The sequence below is a fragment of the Sceloporus undulatus genome, chromosome 2, assembly GCF_019175285.1.
Source record: "Sceloporus undulatus isolate JIND9_A2432 ecotype Alabama chromosome 2, SceUnd_v1.1, whole genome shotgun sequence".
Lineage (NCBI taxonomy): Eukaryota > Metazoa > Chordata > Lepidosauria > Squamata > Phrynosomatidae > Sceloporus > Sceloporus undulatus.
The window spans coordinates 158,363,093-158,388,764 of record NC_056523.1 but is presented as its reverse complement, the minus strand read 5'-3'; the positions used below and the strand labels follow the sequence as shown (position 1 = coordinate 158,388,764).

General features: G+C 41.8%; 1 protein-coding gene across 1 annotated transcript; it reads left to right on the top strand.

The window, feature by feature from the left end:
* The first annotated feature begins 4,628 nt into the window (after nt 1-4,628).
* On the top strand, nt 4,629-25,611 carry CDK2 (cyclin dependent kinase 2). Its single transcript, XM_042449499.1, has 7 exons — nt 4,629-4,867; nt 10,146-10,223; nt 11,882-12,005; nt 13,339-13,509; nt 18,325-18,426; nt 21,617-21,820; nt 22,970-25,611. Exons 1-7 carry the CDS (start codon nt 4,752-4,754, stop codon nt 23,072-23,074), a joined length of 900 nt encoding a protein of 299 aa, XP_042305433.1. The 5' UTR covers nt 4,629-4,751; the 3' UTR covers nt 23,075-25,611.
* The last annotated feature ends 61 nt before the right edge of the window (nt 25,612-25,672 follow it).

Below are 25,672 nucleotides of genomic sequence, written 5' to 3'. Positions count from 1 at the left end.
TCTTCAGGCCAGCCCCTGATGGTACTGGGCCAGCCTTCTCTCTCCCTCAGAAAGATTTAGAAAGATGCAGAGTGCAATCACTTACATGCACAAGAGCAATTCACACAGACACAGTATTCAGAGTTAACCAAAATGGAAACATGTAAACTGGATAGCAGGGTTTTAAGTTTTTTTAAGGAGGGTGATATTTACCTATCCAAAGAGTAGACCATGGAAAGCAGGAGTGGCTCAGACTGAGTCAGAGGGCAACACAGGATACACACAGAATGCAGCCTAGGACAACTGAATGTGTTACAGTGTATGCGGATGCTAGGCCCTTGGGATCAATATTTATACCTGAAAAGTAGCCTCTGGGGATGGGGTATCTCATGAGGTAACAAAGACTTGATATTATTTCCCAGGAACTGACAATGGGATTCCAGACTGGTTAATGGCTTTAACTTTAGGGTGACAAAAACAGTGCCCAGGATAACTGGATAGGAAGGTTTGCTGGAAGCATAGCAGGGGGTAAGCAGGGAGAACTGGATTACTACTTCCATATAATCAGACCTCCTTTGTCTCTTGGTGTAAGAGGAAATGCAGAGGACTTGGGGGAAGGAAGGAGCAACTAGTACACCCATTTAGCCTTGATTGTATTATTACCTGGATTGTCCACATGCCCTCAGGTCTTTTCTCCTGGGAACCTTACCTACTGTTTCTAAAGGTCATTGTGATCTCTCAAGAACATGTTAGCTCCAGATAAGAAATATGAAAACATGAGGACCCCAAATATGGTGCGGGGTATGCAGGGTGTTCTAACAGGGATGAAGAGAAACCTTGACTTGTGTGTGTGTGTGTGTGTGTGTAAGAATTAACTAGCTAAGAAGATGTGAGGGAGAAAGCAAACGTGAAAAAGTGTGCAGCTAAGTGTGTGTCTGTGCGAACTAAAGAGAGAATTGTGTGTGTCAGAAACAAGGGGGCTTTCTAAACAGCCCTTTGGGACGTCCGGAGGACGTCCCATTTTAAAAAAGGGGCGTCTCTTTTAGACGCCCCATGGCCTAGTACGGACTCCGTCCGTACAAGATGGCGGCGCCCCTTCTACAAGGGCGCCGCCATCTTTACGTATCGGACGCACAGCGTCCAGACGCGTCGCGCCACTGCTGACGTAGCGAGCGCGCCCCTGGCGCCTCGCTACGTCGCAAACGCGACGCAAAAAGAAGCTCCATTTTGGAGCTTCTTTTTTCGGTCCGCGCGGGAGTCGGGCCGTCTGAAGGCTCCGGCTCCCCCGCGGACCTACTGGCGGCGGTGCCAGACCGCTGCAAAGCGGCGGTCTGTACCCCGCCAAGGAGATAAAGGAATCCTGTGTAGTACCTTTGGAGAGTGAAAGAAATTCCTCTCAGATAAATGGCTCAGCAGGGAAAATAATTAGTGTGAATGAACTCCCGCAAGAGTGAGTGTTTGAAAGAAAAAGAACGAGAGAAACAGTGTGATGGAGAGAGAATGAATGAAGTGTGCATGTGAGAGTGCTGCAGGAACAGAAAAATGGGGCCTCTTGGAAGCCCCAAATCTTCTCCCAGGGCCCCAAAATCTACTCCTTGGCCAGCCAGCCCAACATGTTGTTCCTTCAGGAGTGGAGCCACCTAGGCTGGTTCTCCTCTGACTCTGAGGGGGCCCAGACAGAGCCGGGGAATGGCAGCGGCTCTGAGCAAGAGGCTCCTCCAGCCTCTGCTGCTGCCAGAGTTCACCACGGATGCTGTCTCTCCTTTGGCCTCTGTGCACCTAGGGCCCACTGGACTGACCAGGTCCACTGGTTGAGGCTGCAGAAATGTCTTGTCCCAATAACCAGGGCTGTGACGGTTGGAGGAATTAGAAGTGGTGGCTCAGGATGGGCCCTGCCAGATGCCATGACCCAGCAAGCGTCCCTGCTCTCCTCCTCCTCCTCTTCCCTCAGGTAAACGTGGCTTCTCCAAGCACCCTCCTCACCTTTCTCTTCCCCTCCAGGACAGAAAAATTTTGGGAAGCAGAGGAGGGATTAGGACCTCTAAGTCTTTCACAGACACACACCTTTTGAGCAACTCTCCTCCCCCATCCTCCAACAGTTTGAAAACCACTGCTTTGGTGACTCCTCAACTTCCTTAAACTCATTCATCATGTCTTGTATCAGTCCCTCTTTCAATTTTGCTATATCATAATTTCTCAGATATTTAATCTCTTCCAATAACTTATGTAAAGGACAAAGAACATTGCTCCATCTTCAGCAGATCCAGTAGTTACAGGTTAAAAACAGAAAGCAAGTCTCTCTGTCTCCCCCCCCCTTTTTTTTTCTTTACCTCTATAAGTCAAAGGTTGTTAGTCTCCCTAAGTCCAAAGGTTGTTGGTCTCTCTAGATCCAAACAAGCCATCATATCTTCTCAAAACAGCAAAATTCAACACTCCCAAGAACAAATCATCAAGAAATAAAGTAAGAAGTCATATATCTTCTAAAATTACTGCCCCATCTTATCTGTTTAAATTTTATTAAGCTACTTTATTGTAAAGTTTTTTTGCTATTAAGCTAAAATCTTGTAAATAGCCTTTATTTTCTCAAATCTTGTTTAATGAAGGAAGGCAACTCACCAAGGATTTAATGTCGCCCTCCCTTCACTTGTAAATGAAGCAATGAGATGTCATTAAGAAAGTGAGGATTGTTGCAGGTCCAGTATCCCTAAAGCACATATAGGCAGTTGGTCCTGGTGTTACTCCCAAGGCCCCACTGCTGCTCAAACTCACTTCAAACCGCTATGTATTTTGCAGTCTCCTTGCAAGGAGCAGTGTTTCGGACCACATGTGGGCAATCTCACACTCCCTTTCACAGCGTTTGATGAAGGACATCAACCTCCCATTAGTCCTCACCAGGAAATCCACATCTATCTTGTTTTAAAGAAGAACTGCCTTGGAGCAATTACACAAACATGGTGCCCTATATTTGTCCTCTGCGTTGCCCACCTGTATTAAATAAATAGAAAACGCTAACCTTTTATGGCATATCTGTTTTGCTGGCCAGCTAACATGGACGTTGGTGTTTATTTTGACAAAGAGAATGAGAACTCCCCTTTTCACTGTTCAGCTTAAAAACCTTTCCATCTGTTTTTCTGATATATCGTTTACTGGTCAGAACGCGTCGTGGAATATGAACGTCATCCTCAAATTGTATCCTCGGAATGTGATTATTATTTATTCAACATGTGATTAACAGATGGTTGGAAAGGTCATATTCCAACCGATTTCCTAGAACCCGGTTATTGCCCAGAACAGCTACTGTTAACACACTTTCCCTAAAAGGTCTGCAGCTGAGTGCATCCGTCTCATTAAGCCACATGCAACTGGTGAATGTGGTTGGCTTCACTGCCTCAGAACAAGAAGTGGGTGCTTTATTCCCATCTGTTTATGAATATTCACAGGCACAAGCCAACAATATGCCAATTGTAATACTTCATCGGACGACTCTAGTTTCTGAAAACTTAAGACCATAAGAAATATTTCACAAACCATCCCCAGACTATCTGTATGAGAAGAAAGTCTCAATAAGGTCAGTGGGCTTAGTTTCAGGAGTAAAGTTACATAGGATTTAATTAATTAATTAATTTCAAGGTACAAAAGCCTCTGGGTTTCCCCCCTTCTCTGATGGCAATAGACTCTTTAATCCTTTAAAGTTTCATAATAGTCAATGGGGCTTACTCCCATGCGGACATTTCCACAAGATGTCATTCTGTATCTTTAAAGTGCCCCCCCCCCCCAAAAAAAAAGACATGGTGTTTTTATGGGTCTTGCTCACCCAGTATAAATGTACATTCCTGCTTCTTAGTCCTGCTCAAATGGAGAACAATTTGAAACTCTTCCTGGAAAAAGTTGAAATGTAGGACATGTCCTGGAAAAATAGGATGAGTGGTCACCCTGCATTTATATTAGTTTTTTAAAGCTTTTATTTGGCCACGTCGTGCCTTGTCCTCTTCGGCTAGAAGCCAGAAACAAAGGCCCTCCGGCCCCCCTGAATTTCTGTGAATGCTTTGTAGCTTTTATTTGGTCATGTCCCCCTTTTTCCTCCAACGTCCTCCATTTTGTGGTGCCTGGTCCTCCTTTGGGGTTAGGAGGGCAGCTAGTCACCTAGTATAATGTACATCCCTGCTTCTTCGTCCTGCTAAAAAATGGAGGACATTTTGAATTCCCTCCTGAACAGGGATAATGAAATAGAGGACATGTTCTGGCATTTATATTAGTTTTTAGCTTTTATTTGGGCATGTCCTCCATTTTCCTTGAGCGCCGTCAATGTTGTGGCTCCCCATTATTATTATTATTATTATTATTATTAAACTTTATTAATAAAACAGTGTACATAAAACAGGATAGAACAAAACAGTCCTCCTCCCAGACAGTGGCCCAAATGAAACACACTCCTCCTGAAGTTGCCTCTGAGAGCATTTGCTGCTCTCCTGGAACTAGCCCCGCCCCCTGGGAGCGTTCCCGCGTTCTTCCTTCCCTTCCCGCCAACAAGGCTGTTTCGTCACAGGGGCGCCGGAGCCAATAGGAAGGGAGGGGAGGCGGGGCCAACGGAACGCGGGAACTGGGGAAACGCTCGCGCGGGCGCGGGAAAAAGAAGAAGAAGGGCGCGCGCGAGAGAGAGAGAGAGAGCGCGCGCGCGCCAGAAAGGGAGGCTGGAGCGGAGAGAGAGGCGTTCCTCCTCTGCAACAACTGGCTCCCTTGACTGCCTTGCTTTCCCTTTCCCTCCCTTCCCTATGGAGAACTTCCAGAAAGTGGAGAAGATCGGGGAGGGCACCTACGGCGTGGTCTACAAAGCCAAGAACAAAGTCACCGGCGAAGTGGTCGCTCTCAAAAAGATCCGCCTGGACACGTGAGTCCGCCCCGTCCTCCTTTCCCAGGACGCGTCCTACATTTCGGCCGCCCTCCTCTTCCCCAGGACTCAAGGGAGTGACCTTTCTATAGCAGGGTTTTGGAACTTTTATTTGGTACAGTGTCCTCCATTTTGAGCGTGAGAAGTAGGTATTTTTATGAGTGCAGTTAGCTTTTATTGGGTCATGTGTCCCCCGTTTTTCTTGAATGTCCTCCATTTTGAGCATGATTAAAAGCAGGAATTTACCTTTCGATAAGTATTTTGTAGCTTTTATTTTTATATGTCACCCATTTTTCTTGATGTCCTCCATTTTGAGCAGGACTAAGAAGCAGGATTTTTATCTCTCTAGGAGTGTTTTGTAGCTTTTATTTTGTATAATGTCCTCCATTTTTCTTCAGTGTCCTCCATTTTGAGCATGACTAAAAAGCAGGAATTGGCATTTACAAGAGTGTCTTTAGCTTTTATTTTGTATCTTGTACATTTTTTTGAATGTCCTCCATTTTGAGCATGGCTAAGAAGCAGGAATTTGTCTTTCTAGGAGTACTTTGTAGCTTTTATTTGGTATAATGTCTCCCATTTTCTTTGAATGCCCTCCATTTTGAGCAGGACTAAGAAGAGGCGTTTATCTCCCTGGGAGTGTTTTGTTTCTTTTGGCCCTGTCCCCCATTTCCCTTGAATGTCCTCCTTGGCGCAGAGGGCATGGGGTCCCCCTGTTGCCCCCCACTCTCACTCTCTCTCTCTCTCCACACCTTCCATCCTGCTTCCCATTTTGCCCTGAAAAAGCTTGAGGGGGTTTGCTTAAAAGAAGTCACACTCTCTCAGCCTCAGGGGAAGGCAGAGGCAAACCCCCTCTGAACCAGTCTTGACAAGGAAACCCTATGACAGGTTCGCCTTAGGGTTGCCATAAGTGGACTTGAAGGCACACAAACAACAACCACAACAGAGGCTGGCATCCCGCTTCCCGGAGGAGGAGGAGGAGAGACTCCGGGTACATCTTCCACACTGTAGAAACAATACAGCTTGACACCACATTCCCTGCCATGGATCCATCCTACAGAATCCTGGGGTTTGTAGTTTTGTGAGGCCCCAGCACTCTTGGACAGAGAAAGGCTTAAAAGCATGGTAAAACTACACATCCCATTAATAAAACGGAAGCGGAAAAGAAACGTACGGTGGTTTAGAAGAAGTATGGGTAACTTATGTCCAAAACACACTGCAGAAATAATCCACTTTGAGAGCATTTTAACTGCACTGGCTCAGTGCTAGGGAATCCTGGGAATTGGTGCGCCAGGATCGTTTTGCATACTGGTTTTCCAGACTCACAGGACTGTGTCTTGTGGAGAGATCTTGAGCACTTTGAGACTAACTGAAAGAAGTCAGCAGGAGCTTTTGTAGACATTAGTCTGCTTCCTCAGATGTATCAGGTCCTCCTATTGCATCTGAGGAAGTAGATTTACATCTAGGAAAGCCCCTGCTCCTAAGGACTGGAGAAAAGCTTTGGCCCGGCTCTGGCCTCTTAAGATGTGTGTGTCATTTAAACAAAAGTGACCTGAAGCAACTTTATTTGGCCTGTCTGTTCAGGCCCAAAGTTGCTACAAGATCTCTCTACAGACTGATTCTACAGACTAACACAGCTATTATACCTTTAAATTGACTACTTTCTTTCACTTAAGTTCAAAACATGCTGAAGAAACAATCCAGTTTGAGACCACTGTAACTGCCCTGGCTCAGTGCTAGCGAATCCTGGGAATTGTTGTTTATTGTGGCTACAAAGCTCTTTGACAGAGAAGGCTCAGTGTCTCACAGAACTACAGTTCCCTGAATTCCCTGGCACTGAGCCAGGGCACTTAAAGTGGGCTCAAGCTGGATTGTTTCTGCAGTGTGTGTTTTGGACCTGAGTTTGATAGAACAGTCAGTATCAAACTGTTTTGATTTGTTTTGTGGCATGAATGTTGCTCTTTGTTAGTGAATAGGTTATCTTTGTATTGGTTAATGTTTTAGTATGCAAGTTGATTGTTAATTTTTTCTTAAATAATAATACATTCATTTTTATTATTTAAGAAAAAATTAACAATCATACTAGAAACATTAATTGATACAAAGATAACATATTCACTAACAAAGAGCAACTTTTTTCTTAAATAATAATAAATACATTTAAGAAAAGAACTACAAATCCCAGGATTCCCTAGGATGGAGCTACAGCACTTAAAGTGGTGTCAAAGTCAGGGTGACCAGCCATCCTCCTGATCCAGGAAGAAAGCCAAAATGTCCTCAATTTTGGGCATGGCTAAGAACCAGGAATTTATATGAGAGTGTTTAGCTTTTATTTTGTAGTCTCCAACGTTTTTCTTAAACGTCTTCCATTTTGCAGTGCCTAGTCCTCCTTTGGGGTTAGGACATCTGGTCACCCTGGCCAATTATTACTATTGTGTGTGGATGCACTATCAGAGGCTTGCATGGCTGAGACTTTCCCCCATAATATCAGGCCTTGGCTGTCAAGGGGAATTAAACTCACGCTGTCAGCCTTAGAGGGATGACACTTAACACAGCACCAGACTTCTCCACACTGCTGTGACATGGGCATCTAGCAAGAGAGACTCAAAGTTTGGGTTGCAACAGTTTTGAGCAGTTTGGTCTTGTATTAACTGTCATCAACCCTGTAAGGCAGGGGTAGGCAACTTTTTTGAGCTGGGGGCCGGGTTGCTGTCCCTCAGACAACTGGGGGGGCCGAAGCCGGGGGGTGGAGCTTCCACCCTCTGGGGCGGAGCCGCATGCCAGGGCGGAGCTTCCACTATCCGGGGCGGAGCCACATATCAGGGGTGGAGTTTCCACCCTCCGGGGGGCAGAGCCGCATAATAATAATAATATTTGCAAGAAGCTACAAGGGCCAGCAATGTCATAACACAGGAAAAATGCATGCACACTGTCTCAACCCAGAAAAGAGCAAGCAAGTCCATGTAGGGGGATTTTGCAAAGAGAATACCAAAGGATAACAAAAACAATAATACAGTGGTACCCCGGGTTACGAATTTAATTCGTTCCGCGGCGCCGTTCGTAACCCGAAAGATTTCGCAACCCGAAAAAGCCATAGCCGCTAGCGCTGGAAAGCCGCGATTTCGTGCGAAAAAGCGCCGAAAAGCACCAAAAAATTTTTCGTAAGCCGAAAAAAAAAAACGTAACCCAGAACAGTTTTTTCCTATCTAATTTTTTCGTATCCCAGAAATTTCATAACGCGGTCATTTCGTATCCCGGGGTACCACTGTAATAGCAATATTTGCAAGAATGGAAGCGACTAGGCAAGGCCACAAAACAGCAAAAAACACATGCCACTGTCTCAACCCAGAAAAGAGTGAGCAAGTCCATGTGGGGGGATTTTGCAAAGAGAATACCAAAGGATAACAACAATAATAATAGCAATATTTGCAAGAATGGAAGCGACTAGGCAAGGCCACAAAACAGCAAAAAATGCATGCCACTGTCTCAACCCAGAAAAGAGCAAGCAAGTTTCAGGGCTCCAGAGGCCGCATCGAGCCTCCTAATGGCCGCCGCCATTTTGCCCTTCAAAATGGCGGCCGAAATCGGCGCCGATTTCGGCGGCAGGAGGGACTGGGGGCCGGCAGAAAGGCGCCCGCAGGCCGCATCCGGAGGTTGCCGACCCCTGCTGTAAGGTTTGGTAGTTTTGGTAAGACACCTGGAATTTGGACTCTAGATAGCCCCAGTGGCCTCGAACTAGGGAAGAGTTGAAAGCCCATCACTAAACTACATATTCCAGGATTCTGTGGAACAGGGGCCACAAGAAGTTGAAGTGGAATCTTAATTGCTATAAATAGTCTGCAAAGGGGTCTTGGATCACCTTTGAGACTAACTGAATGAAAGCCATAGCAGTTAGTCGTAAAGATGCTACAAGATCCCTTTGCAGACTAATTTTGCAGGCTAACATAGCTGTGTCTTTGAATGCTATAAACAGCTGTAAGATAAATATACGTTCGACTAATATTGGAGGACTAGCAGGCAGTACTGGAGATGGGAAATTTTCTTTATTGTCTGGCTTTCTCGGGGTAGCTGGTCACTGAATTGCTTTTGCAGTGAGATTAGGAGAGAAAAATCTCAACCTGGTACCAAGCTGGATCTTTGGTTCTGTTCCTTAGACTGCTGGAGGGGCCTGAATTTCCATATCTTTCGGTTGGTGTGGTTATTGCCTCTGCTTGACTGGCTTGGAGAGCAGAGCTTCTATAAGTAGTATGTGCAAAGTGACTTTGGTAGTTTGCTCCAGGCTTTGTGTGAGCATACGCCAGTGCTTAAGTCTCATGCTGGGTACACTTTTTCAGGGTGTGCTGCTCGTGCATCCTAAGTGATACTTAAAAAGCTCAAGATGGTGTACATTAGGGGTATGAAAGTTTCACAACCTCATACTCCTGTATCATTTTTCAAGGAACTTTTGTCTAAAAGCAATTAAAAACCTATTAATTCTTAGCTGTGTTAAAAAAAGGTCACCTCCAAATTAAAAAGAACGTAATACATGATTTCCCCATAGAAACAACATAGCAACCTGTGCTGTTGTGCTATAAACATTTAAACACTATACCTTTACAAAACCCAATATTTTTTCATTTCTTATTAGTTAAGATGAACCGTAGTTGCAGTTTGCTCAAATCCGCAAATGTGGCAGGCCTAATCTACCTCAAATGGTTGTTCTGAGGACAAAATAGGGAGAGAATACACATTATGTAAACTAGGCATATGTGTGTGTTATGAGAGTACTAAAAAGTGTATGTGTGAGAAAAGATTTTCAGGGCCTTTAGTAGTAATCACTGGAGTTCTAAACACTCCAAAATACAGGACCATTGAGTATTTTTCAGGAGCTTTTCAATTACAAGTTGAAACCTTTTGGGTTATTTTAAAAACAATAAACAGTTGACCATCTTAGAGCACACTGAGCTTGCTCCTTACTGTTTTCTGCTTTTAAACATGCTTTCCAGTACTCTGATAACACACGAGCACACACATATATCACATTCATAAGATGGAAAACAATGCTTAGTTCTGTGGTGCTGCTAAGAGAGCAGTTTTGTACTTGGAAATATGTGGCTTGTTCCTTTGGAAAGAACACTCAATGGTCCAGTTGTTACGGGTCTCTTTTCATTTAGCCATTGTGAAAAGCAGCCATATTATGAAATGAATCAAGGCAAGATAATAAATCTGGAGCACAACCATCTAGTCAGCCCTGTAGCTTCATCTCCAACCTTTTCACCTTGTCTTTCCTGTTTGCTTCCAGGGAAACAGAGGGAGTCCCAAGCACAGCCATCCGGGAAATCTCACTGCTAAAGGAACTGAACCATCCCAACATTGTCAAGTAGGTTCATGGACAGAAGTTGGGAAAGAAGAGGTGCTCTGAAATGAATGTCATTTGTGGAGTGGTGGGAAAACCCACAGTTCTAGTCCATTTGTCAAGGAAACCATTGAAGGTTAAAGATGAGGAATGTTTAGCCCTTCAGATACTTTGGACTTCAGCTCCCAGAACTCAGCCAGCATGGCTAATCCTAAAAGATTATGGGAGCTGTAGACTAAAACATTTGGAAGGCTAATGTTTTCTCAACCCAACCCTGGTGTTTATCGTTAACTGCTCTTGAGTCAGCTCCAACTCATGGTGAACCTGTTGCTGAGACATCTCTACAACCCTTGGTCCTCCACTGCTCTGCTTAGTTCCTGCAAATGCAGACCCATGTTCACTCTAGTTGAGTCTGTCCATCTGGCATGCAGTCTTCCTCTCTTTCTACTACCCTCTACCTTTCCTAGGATTAGTGTCTTTTATAACGAATCATGCCTTCTCATGATGTGGTAAAGTATGACAGCTGGGGTTGATCATCTTGACTTCCAGGGAGATTTCAGACTTGATTTTTGGCTGTCCAGTGTCCTCAACACTCTGTTCCAGACCACATCTCAAATGAATTTTATTGCCTGCTTTATTCACTATCCACCTCTTACATCTATACATGGTGTTGGGGAATACAATGGCTTGGACAATTCTAACTTTGTCTTCAGTTATATATCTTTACTATCTTGGCTAGTTCTTTCATAGCTGCCTCTCTTGTTCCTAGTCTTCTTATTTCTTGACTGCAGTCATCATTCTGATCAGTGTTTGATCCTGTCTGTTAGTAATATGGTGTCATCTGCATATCTAGGATTGTTGATGTTTCTTGCTCCTATCGTCATTCCCCCTTTTTCTGAGTCTAAACCTGCTTTCATTATGATATTTTCTGCGTACAAGTTGAACAGATAGGGTGGTAGAATGCAGCCTTGCTTGACCCCCTTGCCAGTTGGGAACCATTCTTTTTCTCCGAATTCTGTTTTAACAGTAGCCTCTTGTCCTAACTATAGATTTCTCAGGACTACGAGATGTAGTTGTACTCTTATGGCCTTAAGAGCCATCCATAGTCTATAAAGCACATGGTGATCCCCTCGCCTCCAGAATTCCTTTGTATGCTCCATTAACCATCATATGCAATATGGTTCCTAATGCCTCTTCCTTTTCTGAACCTCATTTGCACCTCTGGGATGTCTCTCTCCATGTACAAATGGAGTCTGTGCTCCAGAATTTTGAGCATAATTTTCCCTGCATGGGAGAGTAAAGCTGTGATCTTATAATTGCTGCAGTATTTTGTGTCTCTTTTTTTGTGGAAGGGGATGTATATTGATCATTTCCAGACTGTTGGCCACCGTTTTGTTTTCCATACCCTGGTGTAAGCAATGCAATTTCCCAACTCTGCTGGGAGGTAGCTTGTTCAAGACCTGACAGGCACTGGAGCTTTCAAAGAAGAATGTATTCAAAAAACAACAAGGAAGGCTGCATACTATGTGTAATACTAAACTTGGAGATGTAAGGGCTTCTTGAATATTATTCTTGACCCATTGGACTAACAGTTGCAATGCAGCAGCCACCTTTCTACATTCCTTTATCAAACTCCTCATTTCTTTGTTCATTCATCCATCTTCCCTCCTCCTTGACTTCAGACTGCTGGATGTGATCCATACAGAAAACAAACTCTATTTGGTCTTTGAGTTTCTGCATCAGGACCTAAAGAAGTTCATGGATTCTTCATCTTCAATCAGTGGTGTAGAGTTACCCCTTATCAAGGTGAGTAGTTAAGGAAGCAAAAGATAGCTAGGGCAAAGTAAAACAAATAGTTGCTGGATCCTTGATTTGTTTATTTTCATCTCCCCTGTACTCCTGCACACATAGACTTTCCAGGACATCTCTGAGAGTGCAGTAGAATGTGTTTTCAAAGCGATTTCCCGCAGCTTACAATAGCAGTGGGTAGGGCACAATTGATACACACCGTGAATGAAGCATAGAGCACAGTGAAGCTTTCTCAGGAACCTCTGATCAATAATTTAAAATAAAATTCCTGGCTCATATTCTAGGGTGGCATGTTCTGAACTAAGATTCTCAGTAATGACAGATGCACTCAGATCCATATGTACCGAAGGGCCAATTGGAAGGGGAAGGTTCCCTTCAGTCCTTTGGACATACTTTCCTATAGGCTTAGCAGAACTCACAAAGATAGATTGTACCCTAAAACTCTAGCTTTCATGCTCATGTCAGAAGAACTACTCCGGACAATTCACAACCTCTCAGGTAATTCAAAGACCAAAATACAAGTTTTGTAAAAACAAACAAATCAGCACAATCTTCCCTCTTACTACTTGAACCTTTTAGGTGTACCAGTTAAGGGAGGTTAAGTCGCTATGATTAAATTAACGTAATAATGGCAAGGGATTGAGGTAATTTCTGCTAACCTGTTGAGTCACTTCTAGTGGGTTCACTCAGTGTTTAAGTAGGAAGAGAGGAGGACTTGTGACTGGCCAGGATCCAACTGAATACTTAGGCTGTAGAAGGTGGATCCAGGCAGAGTGATTCCTCTCACCCATGTGCTTTCCTTCACATAGGCCTGTTACAGACAGCCAAAATAAAGCTGCTTCGAGTCACTTTGGAGTTATGGTATTTCAATGATACATGCATCCTAAGAGTCCAAAGGCTGCACCAAAGCCACGCTCCACTCCTAAGGACTGGAATGTAGCTTTGGTGAAGCTTCCAGACTCTTAGGACTCATGCATCATTGAAATACCATACCTCCAAAGTGATTCGAAGCAGCTTTATTTTGGCTGTCTGTAACAGGCCATTGCTTCAGTATCTGCTCTGGAGGGCTGAGAAGGCCCCTGGAGCAGAGTTTTAGTGGTACAGAGGGCTAGGGGAGAGGAAAAGAAAGACGTGTCTTGTTCAAGGAGCTGTCTGAGTAGGGAAGACATCTTCCTGGCTCTACTCAGTTTTTCTGCTCGGCTGAATCCTGACCTTGGTTCCCAGATTCTTACCTGTCAGCCTTTGTCCTGAGGCCACATTGAAAAAAGAGTGAACTTTCTTGCTTCATGGGGAAGTTGTCTCCTCAGTCATCCTTTGTCTTTCCCCTTAGAGTTATCTGTTCCAGCTACTGCAAGGCCTTGCTTTCTGCCACTCGCATCGTGTGCTCCACCGTGACCTGAAACCACAGAACCTCCTCATCAATGCCGAGGGAGCAATAAAACTGGCTGATTTTGGACTTGCTCGTGCATTTGGAGTGCCAGTACGAACTTACACACATGAAGTGAGTGTCTCTCCTTCCCTACATCTTCTTTTGTTTGTCCTATAGTCTTTCTAATTTGGGAAATATCCTAGTTAAATTGTTGTCTCTTCATATGATATCTCTGCTGGGTGTCTCTTTTCTTTACCATTATTTGACAAATTAGGTCTGGTGATCTGTGTATGATGCTTAAACTTGGAAATGGTTACCAAATCAATCATATATAGATTGTTTTCATAGTAGCTGCTTGTATTAAATTAAATAAATATATGGAGCTGCATTTGGAGAAAGCTTAGCAGCTACTTTAACAATCCTCAGTCTAGTGCAGTTGTTCCCAAACATTGGTCTTTCATCTTGGTATTTCAGCTTGGTTTTGGAGGGTTGGAGTTTGAGAACCACTGACTTAGTAGTTTCCAGATGTTTCAGACAATAACTCCCACCATCCCCACTCTTTGGCCATGCCAACCAGAAGTTATATGAGTTGTAGTCTAAAACATCTGGAGGGTGTTAGGTTGAGGAAGGCTTGGAATAAATGATGTGTTTTAGAACACTGCTAACTGTCTCTTTGCTTCCAAAAGACTTCTTTGGATTTTTAAAGCACTCACACTACCCTGGCCAAAATAAAGCTGCTTTGGGTCACTTTGGAGATATGCTGTTTAAAAGACACACATATCTTAAGGGTCCAGAAGCTGTGCCAAAGCTGCGCTCCAGTCTTTAGGACTGAAGCATGGCTTTGGCACAGTTTCCAGCCTCTTCGGGCACATGCATCATTTAAACAGCATACCTCCAAAGTGACCCAAAGCAGCTTAATTTTTGCCTGTCTGTTCTGGCCCTTATTATAAGGGGTTTTAATAGTGTGCTCTTTAACTGGTTATTATCTTTTGCCTTTTAATTGGATTTATTTTAAATTATTTTAAATGTATGGATATTTAAAATGGAATAAGCTCTTTGTATGTTTTTACTTAAGTCTTAGTATGTGTTTTTACAGTAGGCCCTTGCTATCTGCTGGGGTTTGGTTCTAGAACCCCCTGTGAACATCAAAATTTGTGGATGCACAGGTCCCATTAGATACAGTGGGGTAGTAAAATTGTGTTCCTTATATAAAATGGCAAAATCAAGGCTTGGTTTTTGGAATTTTTAAAAATATATTTTCAAATTGTGATGACTGAATCTGTGGATACAGATGACTGACAGTATTTGTATTTGTTTTAATTTTTGGAAGGTGCCTTGAATCCCAGTTCTTTGGAAAGGGCTAGATATAAAGTAATAAGAACAATAAAATAACAATGTTATTGTTGTTGTTGTTGTTAACAACAACAACAACAACAACAATTTGTCATACATAAGTGCAGGGTGGGCCAACCATTGCAATTTTTATGCAATACCTAGCATCCCTATCCTGTATGCAGTCTAGCATCTGAAAAGTGGCACAGTCATAGAGGATAGAAGAGGACAATTTCAGCCATAGGGCCATTAGGAACAACATCTGTGCTTCAAATTTGCTTGCTACTGGTGTGTGATGAAAACTGTTCTCAGTGGTGTTTGTCTGTCTTGTTACATCATACATGTTTTGCTATGTCCTAATGTTTCTTGAAGCATTGCATATAGTTGTCTTCTTTTTCTTTTTAAAAAATATTTATTTATATTTTTAAATACAGTAGTTGCTAACTGCATTTTCCCCCTCTCAGATGGAATAATGGGATATAAAGGAGTGCAATAAATAAAATACTGCCAGGCCAAAGTTGATATGGTAACCTTTGTTCCAGGCAGTCTGTGAAATAGAGTCATGGATTAGAGAAGCATGCTGCTTTAATTTCCTGTATATTGGAGAAGAGGATAAGGTTATGGAAAATGGTTGAAAAGTCAGCAAGCATTCCTGTAAAATGATGCCATGGGAGTGGGGTTCTTTTGTGAGAATAATGCCATATGGACAATAGTAGAGTTTTAACAACTGATTAATATCGAAGACACAGAGGTGGAGTCTAGGTCTTGTGTGAGTTTCTGGAGATTTGGATTCTGACTTCCTGGACATGTCAGCTGGGAAAAACATTGGAAGGTGCCTCACAAATTGGGTTACTGATCCATCTAATAATAATAATAATAATAAACATAATAATAATAATAAACATAATAATAATAATAATAATAATAATAATAATAATAGTAATAATAATAATAATACTGTTTATTTATAGCCCACTTTTCCAAAGAGATCAAAGCGGGTTACAACAAAGGTACTACACAATGTACAAATTTACAAACAGCATCCACATAAAAAATCCATGAAATACATCAGAGTATTAAAAACAAGATAAAAATTACAAGGTTAAAAACCACAACAATAACTAGCTTAAAATGCTAGTGTAACGGGGAGAGAGCAGAAATCACAGCGTCTGGGGGAAAGCCTGTTGGAAGAGTAAGGTCTTCAGCTTCTTTCTGAACAGGTCAAGTAGGTAACCAAGCAGAGCTCGCCGGGAAGAGAGTTCCAAAGCTGCGGGGCCGAGTTGGAAAACGCCCTCTGTGCAGTCATGGTGTACTTCGTATCAGGAACCCTCAACAATTGCTTCCCGGCCGATCGGAGAGTGCGGGGCGGATTATATGGGAAGAGGCGGTCCTCCAAGTACCCTGGGCCCAAGCCATTTAGGGCTTTATAGGTCATTACCAACACCTTGTATTGGGCTCGGAAGTGAATGGGCAGCCAATGAAGATCTTGCAAAATAGGTGTTATGTGGCTAGTCCTGGAGCATCCAGTGACTAACCTAGCTGCTATATTCTGCACTAATTGAAGCTTCCGAGTTTGGTACAAGGGTTGCCCCATGTAGAACGTGTTACAGAAATCCAACCTAGAGGTTACCAGGGCATGCACCACCGTTTCAAGGTCCCCCTGGCCCAGGAAGGGTCGCAACTGGCGTATCAGCCGAAGCTGATAACAAGTGCTCCTGACTGTCACATCCACCTGAGATGTAAGGTGGAGCAACAAGTCCAGACGCACCCCCAGACTGCGAACTGAGTCCTTCAGGGGAAGCGTGACCCCATTCAGGACAGGTGGACAAATCTCCATCCCCGGGCCAGGGGAACCTATCAAGAGTACTTCCGTTTTCTCTGGATTCAAGCTGAGTCTGTTTTCCCTCATCCAGCCCATTACTGACTCCAGACAGGCGTCTAGAGGAGAGATGCCATCCCTGGTCACTGCTTCGGTCGGAGGTTGTCATTGTCTGCTAAGGGCTAGATTTGCCAGGGTTTCAAGGATGGGATTTTTCAGTTCTACTCAGAAATGGATGAAGCATATGCTCTATCACTAAGATATAACTTTTCTTCAAAATAGAGTCCTTAAAACTCTTTTTATAAAAAGTCTAGGTACTTAACTAATAATAATAATAATGTACTTATTTATTTATATCCCGCTCTTCAGCCAGGGCTATCAAAGTGGCTTACAATTTGTTAATTAGATATTTCCTTGCCATCAGGCTTACAATCTAAAAAAGACAAGACACAAAAGGAGAAGGGAATGGCAGTGAGGAAGGGGAAAAGTCCAGCAGATCTGCTCTACCTCGGAGGCCTGATGGAGCTGGCTTGTCTTTCTCTCCTTCAAGAACTAACAAATTGTAAACCGCTCTGATAGCCTTGACTGAAGAGTGGGGTATAAATAAATAAGTATTATTATTAACTGATGTTGCATCTGCACAGTAGAAATAATCCAGTTTGACCCCACTTTAACTGCCCTGGCTCAGTGCTGTGAAATTCTGGGAACTGTAGTTTTATGAGACATTTTTTCTTGTCAGAGAGCTCTAGTGCCTCAAGAAATTACAGTTCCCAGCATTCCATAGCAGTGAACCGTGGGAGTTAAAGTGGGGTCAAATAGGATTATTTCTGCAGTGCGGATGCAGCCTGACAAGTGATCAGCAAAGTATGTTGGGAAGAGGACTATTGCTTTCTAAATTCACAGGCCCTTTAAGGGAAGGCATTGCACAACAACAACAACAACAACAACAACAACAACAACAATAATATATTTGTATCCCGCCCCTCTGAGAACAATCGGGGTGGCTAACAAAGTTAAAAACACAGCACATATAAAATCCCTGGTGCCCTCCCCTCCTTAAAAAATTATTAAATCCAATGCAGAATTAAAAACAAACAAACAAACAAAAAACATACAAGTTAAAAACTGACCAGAAGGTCAACAACATCACATCAGCAAACCATCAATGGGAGCAGCAATATCTTATTCCCAGACGTTTTTCTGAGTCACTGTTTGTTTACTTCTTAATCCGAATTAAGATTTTAAAAAACAAAAAATCATTCTATGTTTTTATTTGGATTCAGTTTTTGTCTAACTTTCTAATTATTGCCAGAATAACCTTGGGGATACTGTTTAACCAAGCCTCTTGATTATCCAGTTCTAGGTGTACACAGTCAGGCTTACCCTGAGGCATTTAAGGAATGGCTGTGTACATTCCAGTTTGAATTGAAAGCAAATCATCTTTGTTTTCAGAGGCTTGAGTTGTACCACTGATGCAGGGAATATGATGCAACTATCTGTTTGTCAGTGGTTTATAACTTAATTGCACATCTGTAAAGGAGATGAATGAGAGCCAGTGTGGTATAGTGGTTTGAGTGTTGGACTACAGCTGGAGACTAGGGTTCCATTCCCAGCTAGGCCATGAAACCACATGCTCTCAGCCTTGGGGGAAAACAATGGCAAACCTGCTGTGAACAAATCTTGCCATGAAAACCCCATGATGGTATCGCCATAAGTCAGAAACGGCTTGAAGGCACCAGCAATCACAAAGAGGAGATGAATACTGAATTCTTAATCAGTGTTTTGCTCTCCACTAGGTGGTGACCCTCTGGTATCGTGCTCCAGAAATTCTCCTTGGCTGCAAATATTACTCAACTGCGGTGGATATATGGAGTCTGGGTTGCATCTTTGCTGAGATGGTAGGTATGTGGGACAGAGCTGTCCATTGGGAATTAGGCTGCCCTGGTAGGAGACAGGAGATCAATGTAACCAGACAAGGTTGCATGTTTTGTTAAGCTAGAATCTCGGGTTTGGAGCAGTGTCTTAAAAACAAAACACACTTTTCTGGGAAGAGAGAGTCAGAAGCTGTAAACTTATTGTGCTGGAAAATGACAACATGAGTTATGTTAACAGTGTGTGTGCAAAAACTTTTTAAGGGCTGTTTAGCTTTTGTGAACATTTGTGATCCCGATTCTTAAATAATTAGAGCCACTATTCATGAATACAGTAAACTGGGGAAGAAAATTTTTGGAACTCTAGTCCCCAGTGTAATAGCGTGTCCCATTTTGTAGAGATGGAATGATCAGTTTGTTTCCTCTATTACTGGACTTCCAAATGTCTAGCAAGCACCACAGTGTGTTTCAAGCACCCTTAGCTAATGACAACACTCTTCATTCACCAGACCTTTCCCAGTTTTCACCACAATTATGAGTGCATACAAGGCAAATGGCTTGAGTACACATTATATAGAGAACAGCACACAGCTACACACCAGATCAGTTTTCTTTTTTTGGTTATATTGCCTCCTTAGTCTCAACCTTCCTCACATGTTTTGCATAATGTAATCAAGGCAGGTTATACTGGTTTCTCCATATGTCCCAGAGCAGAGATTATGGAATAAGGTTGACATAAAATGGCCTTTCTAGCCATGGACATGTATGCATGTGACCTATTGTCTGTTTCAGGTGTAAAGGAATGCATTTGCTGTAGAGAAAAATCTGTAGAGGTTTAAAAAAAATTGAGCAAATTGTAGTACAGACTCCCAGCAGCAACCTACAACATATAAATTATTGTGGAAAGATGCAACTGGATGATTATGATATTGATTGCTCAATTCTATATTGTATCCTTAATCCAGGGTTGGCTGGTTTAAATCAAATGACTTCCACCCCAAAAAAACCTTCTGGTTTTTTTAATTGATTAGTCATATGTTTTTTAAAAGTCTGATATTTATTACTATTTTCTAATCCTCTTACTGAAACAATAATGACTGCTTGAATGTAAATATTTAAGTTTAACAATTTATCGGCAGTTGTTCATTGTTAGAGCAATATCCAGTTGGTTCTTTGAATCACTTTATTTTATAGCTCAAGAAATACCATTCAAAAACAAATCCTTCAGTTAACATAAGTTCAACCAAAACAGTTTGCTTTAAAAGAGCACGTTTTAAAAAGAACAATTATTATTTGAGCTAGTGGCCAGAGCATCTGAACATCTGAAAGGCCTCTAAATTAGTGTTTTATTCAAAGTGTTTAATGCCAATGCTAGTACTTAACTTATTTTTTATTTTTTATGAAAAATGCTTTAGCATTTTTGTATTAATATTTGTTCAGATTTAATTATACATAATAAGTAGGACTAATGCTTAACATGAATTTATTCTTATTTTCCTCAGTTTCTGAGAATATTTTTTATATTTTATTATGTGTAGTCGGCATAGATTTAATCATAGAATCATGGAGGTGGAAGAGACCACAAGGGACATCCAGTCCAACCCCTTGCCATGCAGGAACTCACAATCAAAGAATAGAACTAATAACTAATAACTTTGGATTAGAAATATATATTATATAACATAAATGTGTTATTATTTTATATTATTATTATTATTAGGAACTGGATTATTGTTAGCCTTAAAACATACTGTAGTTGGTCAAGCTTTCTAATACATAAAATAATGTTTCACAGTTTTAATGTAATCAGGATTCAAATTGGCAATAAAAATAGAGAGCCGTGGGCTAGAGATGAGGAATGTATAGCCTTCCCTGTGGTAGACTGTAGGTCCTATTATCCCTCACCATTGGCTGTGCAGGTGATGGCTGAGAGGAGTTGGAAGTCCAAAAATATTTAGAGAGCCACACACTGCTCACCTCAGGCTCAAGCAACAAACAGTAAGGCTTGAGTATAAGCCATATTGTGTATATCTTAGACCTGGGCAGTGCCCCCTTCCATTTCTGCTTTGCTGGCCTGTGTTTTTCCTCAAGCCAGATTGATTCAAATTCTGCTACTAAGATAAAAGGTTTTTAAAAAGAGGATATAAAAAGAATTTGTGCAGATATACCTGGCTCATATTAAAAAACTGTATTTGTGCAAAATTTGTTATGTTAAAATCTCAGAATATCCCTAGCCCCATTTCAGTGGTTTAATACATAATAGGACAGTGTTAGCATGAGTATTTGGTGCAGAGAACTCGCACTCATTTCTATGTGTGTAGTAAGCTGGCTCCAATCAAACAGTCCCCACATCCTTTGCCTTGTGAAAAGCTGCTGACAAGATCAGTTGACTTGGCACCCCCTCATCTGAGAGGAAGTGACTTAGATCATCTCCTTTTCCCCAGGGCAGAAGCTGCCTAGAACAGGAGTCAGGGAATAGTAGAGATCTGTTGTGGGCTCCCCTTTTGATGACTGAACCAGCCCTTTAGGGGAAATGCTCTTTCGTTTCCACTAGGGGGGCATTTGTACTTTGGAGAATGTGTGTTCAAAATTATGTGTCTCTCTCACTCTTTCACAGACGCAGCATATTCAGAAGGCTGTGCATCATTCATGTAGGGAAAGGCTCATGGGATGATTCCCATGTGAGCTTTTTGGATTGAATTCATTTCCTCTTCCTTAACCATTTGTGGTCTGTTTTATCCTGCACATCATTGTTTGAATGTCTTGCCATATTTTTTTTTTAATGTATGTGAAAAATGAAGCTAATAAAACCTACTTAAAATATAGTGATTGTCTGAAGCTTTGTAGCTGAATGTGGATTTCACTATGAAGTTTATTGTACTCCCCTTTTTCCTGAGCCAGGTGTGGGCTGAAACCTTTTAAAAATGGATTCTATCCCACACCTCCATGCCCAGGCAGAAGGCATCCCATACACGATTTGGACTTCTCCTGTACTTAGCAAAGAATGGATTTTCTGGACATAGAGGTGTGTGATAATATCTTTTTTTTAAATGCTCAGGAAAAAGGACAGTGTAATAAACTCCTTTGTCTCTGTTGTTCTACTCTTACACTAATCATTACACCAGCCTGCATTCACTGAACATATTAGTTGTGTATCATCTGCAAATGAAAGGAAGGACTGCTGAGGGTAATTCTGCTCTTCTCTTCTGCCAAACAGTTAACTCGTAGAGCCCTCTTCCCTGGGGATTCAGAAATTGACCAGCTGTTCCGCATATTTCGCACACTGGGCACACCAGATGAAACTGTATGGCCAGGTGTCACTTCCATGCCCGATTACAAGTCCAGTTTTCCTAAGTGGGCCCGGCAAGATTTCAGCAAGGTGGTTCCACCTTTGGATGAAGAAGGCAGGAAGCTTCTGGCGGTAAGATTCAGTAAAGAGCAGGAAGAGTTGCTTCTGCTCTAGGAAAATGTAACGTTAGCTTGAAAGTTTAGCAGAGTAAACTCTCATTCTTTCTTTGTGTGAAATAGACTCGCTATCATGAGTTTGCATAGGCCCAGTACTGTGTGAATGCATATTATATCTATCTCCTCAGCTCCAGGAGCTGTGAAATAGTTTCCTGTAGTAAACCTTGAGAAAAAGTCTGCTGCTTTTAAGAGATGAATGGGTATGTTTATCCCCATTCAAGTGCCCCTTTCCTTGAGTTGTTGGCAGAACCTAGCACAGGTTTGTTGTAGCCTTTAGAATCATTGGCATCCTGCCTTTTTTCAGCATGTTGTTGAAGTGCCACATCCCTTATTCTTTATGCCAATGGTGGGCACAGTGCCATGAGGTTTGAAACTTAAGTCAATAATGTTAAAAATAAGAAATGTAAAAATTTATTCACTGGCATAAAACTGATGATTTAATTTGCATTGCAGTTATATTAATTAACTCCTTGATTAAACTGTTAGTATGGTGCCACACCATGGAATTTCCAGAGAATGGCATGCAAATTGTCACTGCTGACTTTGGTGGAGCACATTTTGTAACTGACTTCTTCAAGGGGTCTAGTTTTGTTCTTTTACATTAGCTTTCTTTCTGAATTTAATAGATTTCTCATCTTACACTACCCACACTTTGGACAGCCTTCTTTGTATGTGTTTCTATATGCACCTTTAAGAGATCTGTCGACTTAAGGGCAACCCCATGAATTTCATAGGGCTTTCTTAGGGAAGGAATCTTCAAAGGTGGTTTTGCCAGTTCCTTCCTCTGAAATATAGCCTATAGCACTGGGTGTTAGTTGGTGGTCTCCCATCTATGTACTTAACCAGGGTTGACCCTGCTTAGCTTCCAGGATCAAACAGGATTTGTTGCCTTTTAGGGTATTTAGACTTGTAGTCCACATTGGCTACACAGCCCATAACAGGATCTTACTACCTCTCTGTAGTCTTATTATTGTGCTAAGTTCATTTCCTGCTCTTGATACTACAGTAGAACCACATCTCTGTTCTACACATCCCTTACGGGGGGGGGGCACTTTTTTGTTTTGTTTTGGCCAGAGACAGTAACTTCTTTTCCTTTCCTCTTTAGCAAATGCTGCATTATGATCCCAACAAGAGGATCTCAGCCAAGACAGCACTCGACCACCCCTTCTTCCAGGATGTCACAAAAGCTGTGCCACACCTCCGCCTGTGAGAGTCAGGAACACACTGCTTCTTTGGACTGCACTGGTTGCTTGCACTTAACTTTTCAACTAAATACTGAATGGAATGCTGGAGTTCCAGTTGGCAGTCTACACTTGAGGGGGTTTTACTCCAAGACTTGTTTTAAAGCAATAGCTGAGGCTGAAGATTGGGTGTTTCCAGGCTGCCTCCTCTCAGGAGAGAAGGGCTTCCAGAGCCAGCTGCTGCAGGGACTCACTTTGCTGAGGAAGCAGCACCTCTACTCCTCACATTTTTGCATCCCTCATCCCTTCCCCTTGGTAACTTTCGCAAAGCATCTTTTGTGTTGGCCAACCTTCTGGTTCCATCTTCTTTACTGAACTGTACTTTCCCTTAAGCAAACCTTGCTGCCAGCAAGAGTCCATTTTTTCTAATTTGCATCATGACTATTGGCTTTAAATATAGGATTGGTGTTTGCCTGGCATTCTGTTACATTCATTCTGGTGCCAGCAGAGGCTTGCCTGACCTTTTCTTTCCACATTTTCATATGAGGACTGTGCACTTAACTCTCCACTTTTTGTGAACAAGAAGATATTTTACTTAGTGGCCAATGTGTTTCTGCAAAATTAGAAGTGATGTGCCCCATTTTTTTATATTAGAACAGCTGAATCGCCTTTTTCTGATGATGGTAGCTTATGGTACTTGCCAGCTGAGGAAAAAAAGCAGGGCCCATGAAGCTCAAAGCTCTGGTGACACAGAATGACTTGCTAACCATCTAAAGCAGTAGTCCCTAAACTTTGATCTTCCAGGTATTTTGGCTTTCAGTTCCCAGAAACCACAGCCAACTTGATCAACAATAAGGAATTCTGGAAGCTAAAGTTCAAAACATCTGGGCGACCAAATTTGGGAATCACTGATCTAAAGGACTGCTAACCATTTCACCGGACTTTTTTGACCTCTAATAGGCAGAGTGGTTTTAAAAAAAACAACTCCAAATGGTACTTGCAGGGTGAATGGGCACACCCTATCACTATCCCATTCATTCTCCCACATCCTACTCCTGTACATGGTCTGCCCCTATGCTTACAATTTGTTAAATATTAAAGTGATAGGTGTGGTTACAAAGCATCAATGCATGCTATGTTTCTACAATGTGGTATTGAATTCAACCATCATTTGTTTCAAAAGTCTTTTATGAATACCTACAGCTGGGGCAAATCTGTCAGGTAGCCTTGGCTTTCATGAGTTTCTCAGCTGCAGTCTGCTTTAAAAATCCTGCATGTTAACTTTTGAATTGCAGGTGTTCAACAATTTAAAGAGATCAAAGAGGAAGTTTTCAGAATTTTCTCCCCAGTCCTCACCAGTGCTGCAAATCTTGCTCAAAATAACACCATCACATTTGTGAAGTGTACTGCACCAAAGCTGGAGGTCTGGAAATGGCAAAGCCTTTGTTGCTATGCTAATCTTGGTTTGAATGCACTAATGCTTTTGAAGTTATTTCAGTGAATTGCAATGCAGGATTTCAAGGGACTCAAGAAACAATCTAAACAGTGATATTGATTTCTAAGGAGAAAGAAAGCTAAACTCACGTTTTTTTTCCTAATAAATTCTACATTGGGGGGAAAAAGCCACAAAACTTTGTAACTGGTGGAGAGTTATAGATACAACTTGGGTGAGCTAGCTATGGAGGCTTATTTGCAACATCAAGGTTTTGTCTCAAGATGGCAACAAAACCTTGGCCAGCCCACAAAGTGCATAGGTACTGCAATAGTGTGGACAAACTTAAACCTGTCTTAGCCTCATCTATGCTACTTTGAAATTGCACCTTCCAGTTTTGGGTCAGTGCGTCACACCAGCATTATGTGAAAGCATTAAGCAAAATGAAGGGTCAGTTATTTTTTTTTGGAGGAAAAAATCTGTATTTTATTTTAAAAAAAAAATAAATTTGTGATAATGCATTTTAGAAGAAAAAAGGTTTCATGAGAAATTGAACTAAGATTGTCCTCACCTCAGACTCTGTGACAATATTAGGAAACGTTGGGAGAGTTCCTATTATCATAAACTATAATCTGTTTGGTCTTATTCTTGAAGGTCTATCATTTTATTTATGGTTACAGAATTATTGAACAATTTTTACATATGTTTTGGGAAAGAATACAAAAATGACTGATATATAGAGGACTTCACTGAGGGAACTGGGGGTATTTCAGAGCCATCAGGCTAAAATGGGCACGCTTGCTATAGAAGTGTAAATTCCAAAATGGACTAACAAAACTTTTATCAGGATGCCTTTGTGGTTAGAAATGGTGGTTTCACTATTGCATACAATATTGGGAAACATTTCTTTCTCATCCCCTTCATCTTTTGACTGGAAGAAATTGATATATTTATAAGGTTAAAGAAAGTTCTGAGTTTGTATAAAGCTTGCAAGTCTAAGCACCTTGGCATTTTTTCAATGTAACTTTTTTAAAGAACAAATATTTGTGTCATGTTTGGTAGCCCTTTGTAAGACTTGATTTTAAACTAACCAATATCTGTTTATATATAATTAAAAACATTTTGTAGTTTTAAAGCAGAATTTCAGATTTTGTGATTGGCCTTTTTGCAGATTTTTATCCATCTTGGATGCTGC

Excerpts from the sequence above, each read along its gene's own strand:
- CDK2 (XM_042449499.1), top strand. The coding sequence starts at position 4,752 with ATGGAGAACTTCCAGAAAGTGGAGAAGATCGGGGAGGGCACCTACGGC. Across the intron at positions 12,006-13,338 it reads TAGAGTTACCCCTTATCAAG|AGTTATCTGTTCCAGCTACT; the intron begins GTGAGTAGTTAA and ends CTTTCCCCTTAG. Across the intron at positions 18,427-21,616 it reads GTTGCATCTTTGCTGAGATG|TTAACTCGTAGAGCCCTCTT; the intron begins GTAGGTATGTGG and ends TCTGCCAAACAG.